The sequence below is a fragment of the Scylla paramamosain genome, chromosome 15 (genome assembly GCF_035594125.1).
Source record: "Scylla paramamosain isolate STU-SP2022 chromosome 15, ASM3559412v1, whole genome shotgun sequence".
NCBI lineage: Eukaryota > Metazoa > Arthropoda > Malacostraca > Decapoda > Portunidae > Scylla > Scylla paramamosain.
In genome coordinates, this window is record NC_087165.1 from 6,485,501 (window position 1) to 6,493,511 (window position 8,011).

An 8,011-nucleotide genomic window follows, 5' to 3' on the forward strand; every position below is an offset into this window, starting at 1 on the left:
TTTTAGGGTCAAGAACCTGAGCTTCTGTGGTAATAAGTTAGGTTTAGAATTCTATCGACAGTGTAGGTAAGCACAGACATAAGATGAAGATTTGCGGCAGAATATCACATTTATCACTTATGTGCTCGCAGCGGGGAACATGAGCACAGGAGTCATTCAAGGCGGCGTGGATGTGCATGCCGAGGTGGTGAGGCTTAGCTTCCATTCTCGCTACGATGCATCCTTCTCTTACGAAAAAAGTGAAGAGTTCGCCCACCAACCGCACACCCGGGGTCGCACTGCCCTGGATACTCCGCCAAAGTTGCGCATATCACCTTTTCAGTCCTCAGCGTTTCAATAACTGAGAGAAGTTAATGCAATGGCTGCCTTTTCTCTGCGGTGACAGAGGGGTTGCTTCAGGACGTGTGCAGATTCTCAGGTGGAGTGATAGCGTCCACTGGCTGAACATTCCAAGGGTTTAGTAATTGTAGCCATCCGGTGACACAGTGAAGACCAGCACCTAATTGTGTGTGTTGGCTCGGTCAGGGACAGCCCAGGGCCGCTCCATGAGTCACCACCTTGAATACTTCATTACTATGGGTGACACGAAGTACCACACGGCTGGCTGCTAGGCAGTGCTTGCTGTTGGGCAGACACGCTCGCCATTGAAGCCCGTAACGTCACACAGAAATGCTGACTATGAGAGGCAGTGATGATGCTGCAGCAGCATCGACAATAATAGTTAGGACAGGGAAGGCACGATCAACAACTAGGTGACCCGCCAGCGCATGAGGGCGGCGTCCGTGCCCCCGATGCTGTACATGTAGTTGTCGGTGTGGGAGAAACGCAGGGCCGACACGTATGAAGTGTAGACCTTGTACTCGTGGTAGCCGGAGCTGGCACTGAGCACTGGGTATCTGCGGGAGAGGAGAAGTAGGTGAGAAGAGAGGAGCTGCTGCAGTACAGATCTGAGTGTGTTGCTTGTCATTTTGCCATATTTTGTAGTTACTAATTGATGTGTGGAACTCAAGATATTTCTTTTGAGCAATGTCTTACGAAATTACTGTTAAAAAATTGGGATCACCTGAAGATCCGCCACCCCACAGGGATCACCAAGAAGATCCGCCACCCCAGATTGTCTCACCTGAAGATCCGCCACCCCAGACTCTCTCACTTGGTTAGGTTAGGTTAGGTTAGGTTAGGTTAGGTTAGCCTAACCTAACCTAACCTAACCTAACACATGAACGCATTAAAAAACTGAGTGGATATAAAAAAGACAGAAAAAAGTTTAATTCATTAAAAGTATGGGATCACCTGAAGATCCGCCACCCCAGATTGTCTCACCTGAAGATCTGCCACCCCGAGTGCGGCTGGGGTGGCGGATCTTCAGGTGATCCAAAAATTGTATTTGGCCTTAACTTGTGATAAAAAGCTCATTATTGCACCATGTGATTTAGATAAAGACCTGCAGGCATCACAGCAGGAATCAGCCACATCCACTTTTGCTTAGGGCAAGACCAGCCCCTGAATGGGAGTTTACGTAGGTCACGCTTTTTTTTTTTCTTTTTTTCTGTCTCTCTCCTAAGGCGCAACGTGTGTGGCATTGATTTTTATTGGTCCGGTCACGGCAATTTCCCTTCAGGTATAATTCACTCAAACAAAGGTGTGGTATTTTATACAAAGAAAATGAGTGTGTATGGGGTGTGAGTCTCACCTGTACAGTCTAATGAAACCATCGGTGTCTCCGGCAACCAGTACGTCCCCGCGCGGCCCTCTATCCACTGTCACCTGCACGGGTGCGTCTCTTCCGCCGCTCCAGATACCTAGCCTCGGCAGAGACACGTGTTAGGAAGGTTATTGAATACATGAAGTTTTAAGTTCAGTCACGATGAGTAATGTCACGGCACTCATTCCCACGACTGCCAGGTGAGGAGTACATGAACTACTTCTCACAAAGAGTGGTAGATGAATGAAACAGACTCAGATTGTTAGTGTCAGGTCATTAGAGAGCTCATAAGAAGATTAGGCAAATTTATGGATGATGATGAAAGGTGGAAATAGGTAGTTATATTTCATACACGGACTGCCAGGTCAGTGTAGATAGAACGGCTTCTTGCAGCTTCCCTTATTTCCTTATATTCTTATATCAAATATGCTCCCTATTGTGATTGGTTCCTTCACACAAAAACAATATGACAGAATGTGACTAACAGAAGCATCATGAGAGTAATTACTAGTCCTGGTTGATAGTAAAAATAATCTAGCGAAAACAGTTACAAAGTTGTCAAGTAGCAATTGTATTCTTCAAAGCTTCGGTTTCTATCTCGACTACTTTTAACATACTACAGAGGAAGGTTTCGGGATTTTGAATAGTCTGTTCATGATTCCAGTGATAGTTTATAAAAAAAAAATCTGCATCATCAGAAGGAAAAATAGCCAAGGGTACCCTACTAGTTATCTTTGTGGTCTCTGAAAATAGTCCTTATGAGAACCCAAAACGTTTTAGATTACAAGACTTATTGAATCTCATACACTTTATGACTCACCGTGCACCATGAAGCCCAGAGGGGAGGTGTGAGTGGCCCAGGTTTCGTTGCGCACGTCTTGATGGTTCTTGACCTTTGCTAAGTCCACCAGACTCCCTGTACTCGTGCACGCGGAGGGCGTGAGGGCGAATAGGAGCGCCGGGAAGAATAAACGATATGCAGGGAAGGAGAGAAAGGGAGGGCACTGGAATTAGCGGTCAGGATTTATAATGGGAAGAGAGATTATTAAAGAGATTATTGATACTAATGATAAGACATTGGAGTGAAAGTGTCATCTGTGTGTGGCCATGCTCACTCATGTACAAGTAATAATGGCGATGTTAGTAATGTTACGAAGCATTGAATGAAGATTATCACTATTACTAGCCATATTTATTGATGAGTGCAGTAATGTGAGTACCAATGCACATCTAGTCTTCTTTCCTTATCGAAAATCGTCATTCATTTTACCACAATCAAATGTCTCTTTATCCGCATTACAAAAAAATTAAGACTCCCATAAAAGTGGCCTTATTGTTACACAATTGCTAGAGACGCTAAGCTACAGCGACTAACTGGGAAGCAAAAGAGACAAATAAGCAACTCTTGGGGGAAGCGGTGATGATGAAGGGAGGGAGGGAGGGAAGGAAGAACATGAACGGTGCCTTGGAGTGTTGATTACGCTTTTGATATCATATGAGAGAGAGCTAGAGCTAGAGAGAGAGAGAGAGAGAGAGAGAGAGAGAGAGAGAGAGAGAGAGAGAGAGAGAGAGAGAGAGAACCCGACACTCACAATAGACCACATCATAATCAGCTGTGAGAGTCTGCAAGTAGCGGCCCGAGGTACTCCAGTCAATGGTGGAGAGAGGCTGCCCTCCTGCCATCTTGCCGCTGCGGGTGTACACGTATCCGTCCTTGGTGCTGCGATACAAGTACACCGATCCGTTCTGCGATCCCACCGCCAGCAGCTCTCCTCCTGCGGACACCGACGGAGGACATGAGGAAGTGTGACTACAAGGGACTGTCTGAGGAGCGAAGGGGTGACGGGAGAGAGGTGTGGGATGACTGATTCAAGGAGGGATGACGAGTGAAACGCCTGAAAACAGAGTGTGACGCGGAGGTGCAATTAGAGGGGCGAAGGAACGTGGGATGACTGAGTAAAAGGATAACAAAGGAAAAGGATGACTGGAAAGCTGAGTGCGACTGCAAGGCATGTCTGGAGGGCGAGGAGGGTGGCTGGAAGGCTGAAGGAAGTGACGTGATGACTGAAGAGGATGAGGAAATGACTGGAGTGTGACTACAGGGCTGGTTGTGACTACAAGGAGCTGTTTGAGGGATGAGGAGGTAACTGGAGAGATATGTAGAAAGACTGAAAGATTAAAGGGAGTGACTTGATGACTGCTAAAAGGGATAATTAGTAAAAGAAAAGACTGAAAAACTGTGTATGACTCCAAAAACGAAAACAAAAGAGGAAGAACTTAAGAGAGAGACGTAAAAAAAAAAAAAGATAAATGCATCACTTACACAAATAAAAAGAAATACACGTTACACAATAGAACGTCAGTCTTTTAATGATCTCTGTACTGAAGTGTACCGTGTGCCATTTACCTGCTTACCTTCACTGCCAAATAAGTCTGATGTAAAGGAGTGAACAGGGTGAGCGAAGGATAAAGGAGGAGGAGGAGATGGAAAGCGAATAGGAAAATTATCATCGTTATTATTTTAGTTTATTGACAGAGTCTTTTCAGTCACAAAATACTTATAAATTGTAAAAATAAAATAAAACAATTAAAAGCGATACAATAAATTCACAAATATAATTATGTAGAGAGAGAGAGAGAGAGAGAGAGAGAGAGAGAGAGAGAGAGAGAGAGAGAGAGAGAGAGAGACAACACTTCATAAATAGCAGAGTGAGGAGGAACGAGTTAAAGTGGCGAAGGTTTCCCAGGTAGATACATCAGTGGTACTTGTATGTTGTAGTGTTGTGTTAATGTGTTTTTTGTCACCCACTCGTCAGGTTAGTTCCTTCTCGTTCCGGTGCAGCAGCAAATGGGAAAGTGATACCTCCAATATGTAACTAGAGAAATTAATTATCAAAGCAAGTTTTTTGTGGGAGTGAAATTCCTCTCTCTCTCTCTCTCTCTCTCTCTCTCTCTCTCTCTCTCCTCTCTCTCTCTCTCTCCTCCTCTCTCTCTCTCTCTCTCTTCTCTCTCTCCTCTCTCTCTCTCCTCTCTCTCTCTCTCTCTCTCTCTCTCTCTCTCTCTCCCTCTCTCTCTCTCAACATAAAAAAATACATGAAATGAATTATAACCATATGGATCAGACTTAGTGACTTACGTCCAGCTGTCCTTCTTCTCCTCCATCTCCTCCTCCTCCTTCACCACTATCATCATCTCCTCTTCCCCTCCTTTTCCTTACTACTCACCCGGATTGTAAGCCAGACAAGAGAGTGGTGAGCCGCAGACTCTTAGCGTGGTGACCCTCTGTCCTGTCTGCCCATTGACAACCACCAAATGACCGTCAATGGTGCCCGCTGCTATCCTCGTCCCCTGCGGGTGAACTGCCACACTCACGCACTCACTCTGTGCCTGCGGTGTGGCGAGCGAGAACAGAGACGAGAAGTTACAAAAAAATCAGTTGATCAGGATCGTTTTACAGTCAGGGAGAGAATGAGTTAAGGGAATGAGAGTCGAGTGTTGGGAGGAATGCGAGTGGGAGTTAGGAGAGAGTGGTGTGAAGGAGAGGAGTGGGGTTCGTGGGTAAAGTGAGAGGGAGATCAGGAAAGAATGGGAGATGTAGTTCATAAGAGTGGGCATGAGAGAGAGAGAGAGAGAGAGAGAGAGAGAGAGAGAGAGAGAGAGAGAGAGAGAGAGAGAGAGAGAGAGAGAGAGTTGGGGGGACGCGTGGTTAGAATTCTTTTTTCTTTTTTTTTATTCAAGATGCGAGTATTATAAATAGAGATTCCTCCTTCTTGTTATTCAGTCTTAGATCTCCACCTGCCTTCCCCCCACCTTCTAACTTTCTATTTTCTTCTCATCTCTCTCCACTATACCTTCATGCTCTCTCTTTCTCTCTCTCTCTCTCTCTCTCTCTCTCTCTCTCTCCATCTCTTCTCTCTCTCTCTCTCCTCCTCTCTCTCTCTCTCTAACTTATCTTTTGTCTTCATATGGCTTATGGCTTTTTCCGCCCTTGCTTGTCTTTTCATGTTAGCATCTGCCACATACATTTCCCAACCCTGCTCTTCTCCTCCTCCTCCTCTTCCTCCTCTTCCTCCTCCTCCTGTTCCTCCTCCTCTTTCTCTACCCTCTATGCTTATCTACATCTCGTCGTCCCACTCGACACCTCATCTCCTTTACCTATCTGCCTTTATGGTATCCTCACCTACCGCACCTTTCCATACCTTCCCCCGTATCCTCTACTCTCCCTGTCTATCCCTCCCTCTTGCCACTATCCTTATACCTGTCACTCTGCACTTGTCTTCCTCAGCCTACCATTTCCATTCCAACCACTAAGATTTTTAAAAGAAGTCATTCATTCTGTTTCTACGCGTCATGAATTCCCAAACACTAACCTAACTTCACTTACCATAGAAAAAAAAAAGTTCTAGTGGAGGAATCTTACAGGTGAAATGTTCATGAGGAGATAGATATACCTGAAAAGTTAACGATACACACTAATGGGACCTCAGCAACCCACCTGGACGCGCCACTCCAGCTGCGTGTCCCTCCACTTGACAATGTGCTTGTCGTAGCCCGCCGTGGCCACCGAGCTGTCCATATGATTGATGGACAGGCCCCAGAGCTGCTTGCTGTGCCCGAACACCACCTGGAGCCACGAGGTTAGGTTTGGTTAAGTTAGTCGGGTTAAGAATATTTTTTCATCACTATTAGGTAGGTTTGATTAGATAGATTACATTTTATTGCTATTTTCAAAGTGACGATATTGGGAACTCTCTCTCTCTCTCTCTCTCTCTCTCTCTCTCTCTCTCTCTCTCCTCTCTCTCTCTCTCTCTCTCGTGTATGTGTGTGTGTATGTGTGTTGTCACATTCAGGCACAGTCAACGTGGCACTGATCACACCCGTGTAATCGTATTCGTACCAATGACTTCTTCAGTAGCATATTTCTTCTTTGAGGCGAATTTGCACGTGATGTATGGCCTACCTAACTGTCACCTTCTGCATGTTCGCTGTCAGGATACGAATAGCGACGAAATTGAGCTTGTTTGGAATACGTTTTTCGAGCTTTTAAATACTGTAAAGCTTCGAACAGCAGTGAAAACAAGGCTTTTCAGAATATATCATTCGAACATATTTTTCGAAATATCACATGGCATCCCATATAAACGTAAATGGTATGCTAAGTTTCAAGATTATTCTCCAATTTGGAGATGTACGAGTATGTCTTTTCCTTTTAGCGAGATCAGTGGAACTTTTCTACCTTTTTTTGTAGCCCTTTACCAGAATACCTATTGCATTAAACTAAGAAAAAATAAATAAAAATAAAAACTTGATATAACATGAATCTATTTCAAATGGTAGGTACCTATAATTACGGACATTCAAGCAAACCTTAAGATTCAGTATAGGCCGAGCTTAGTGGGCAGAGTTCATTCACGGCCAAAACGACACCGTTTCACTGTGATTGCTTTGAAACTACGCAGCTTGTACTACGCGTCATTTCTTATCATCGGTACTTTCTTTTTCATTTCGGGTCCAACTTCCAGCTCACACTTGATCTATTACTTATCAGCTATTTATGATCTTAATTTCTTAACTACATATACAATTTATTCACATTTTCGGGCACGCTGGATTCGGTATCTCAGAGTGAAGTGGGTGAAGCAACCGCCGAAGTGCTCCGGGCCGGCTAAGCACGCCGCTGCTAGCTTGTCTGAACTTAATGCTTCGGAACGAATGAGTTGCAATAAACAGATTATTTTAAGGGAAGCTTTTCATCTGAATATTTAATATGTACCTTAATTTAGCTATCTGACAATACTAAATCTAACAATGATAAAGTATTCAGTATTTACATTGAAGTCAAAGACGCCATGTAGACTCAAAATGAGTTACGTAACCAGCTTGAGTTTACTCTTATTACCATTATTTCATGCATTGTTCATTCATATTGATTCCCGCATCAACGAAAGTCGCAAACACATATTTTTACAGTCACTTTCTACAATGATACATATATCTTCGCTTTTAAAGTGTTAGGTCAGTGTTGTATGGTAAAGGGAGGCAGTACGCTCATTAAAGCAGCCGCTCTACTCTTCCCTGGGAAGCCATTCTGTGAGACGTTCTTACTTCACCGCGTGCATTCCTCGTATAGCAGCCTCTGGTGGTGCGTGTGTGTGGTACGAAAGGAGGAAGGCTGGAGAAGTAATTAGTGAAGCAAGATTGTGGTGAGACGTCAACGGATCGCAGGTAAACATGTCATTTCCTGTCTTGTAAATTTAGTTGCGCTAGTTAGAGTGTGCAATTTACTCTGTTGCGACCTGGAGTGTG

General features: G+C 44.4%; 1 protein-coding gene and 1 long non-coding RNA gene across 4 annotated transcripts in view; one reads left to right on the plus strand and one right to left on the minus strand.

Moving 5' to 3' along the window:
* The window catches only part of LOC135107331 (echinoderm microtubule-associated protein-like CG42247), a 100,063-nt gene continuing 92,052 nt past the window's right edge, over positions 1–8,011 (minus strand). For all 3 annotated transcript variants that reach the window (XM_064017041.1, XM_064017038.1, XM_064017039.1), the window contains 6 exons: positions 6,201–6,329; positions 4,930–5,092; positions 3,298–3,480; positions 2,526–2,621; positions 1,694–1,802; positions 1–896 (listed from right to left, as the gene is read on the minus strand). In XM_064017041.1, coding sequence (XP_063873111.1) covers positions 749–896; positions 1,694–1,802; positions 2,526–2,621; positions 3,298–3,480; positions 4,930–5,092; positions 6,201–6,329 — 828 coding nt within the window. In that variant the 3' untranslated portion in view covers positions 1–748. The remainder of the gene's footprint in view (positions 897–1,693; positions 1,803–2,525; positions 2,622–3,297; positions 3,481–4,929; positions 5,093–6,200; positions 6,330–8,011) is intronic.
* Positions 7,740–8,011, plus strand: part of LOC135107332 (uncharacterized) — a 140,733-nt gene continuing 140,461 nt past the window's right edge. The window contains exon 1 of the long non-coding RNA XR_010271710.1: positions 7,740–7,930. This is a non-coding gene — a long non-coding RNA (uncharacterized LOC135107332). The remainder of the gene's footprint in view (positions 7,931–8,011) is intronic.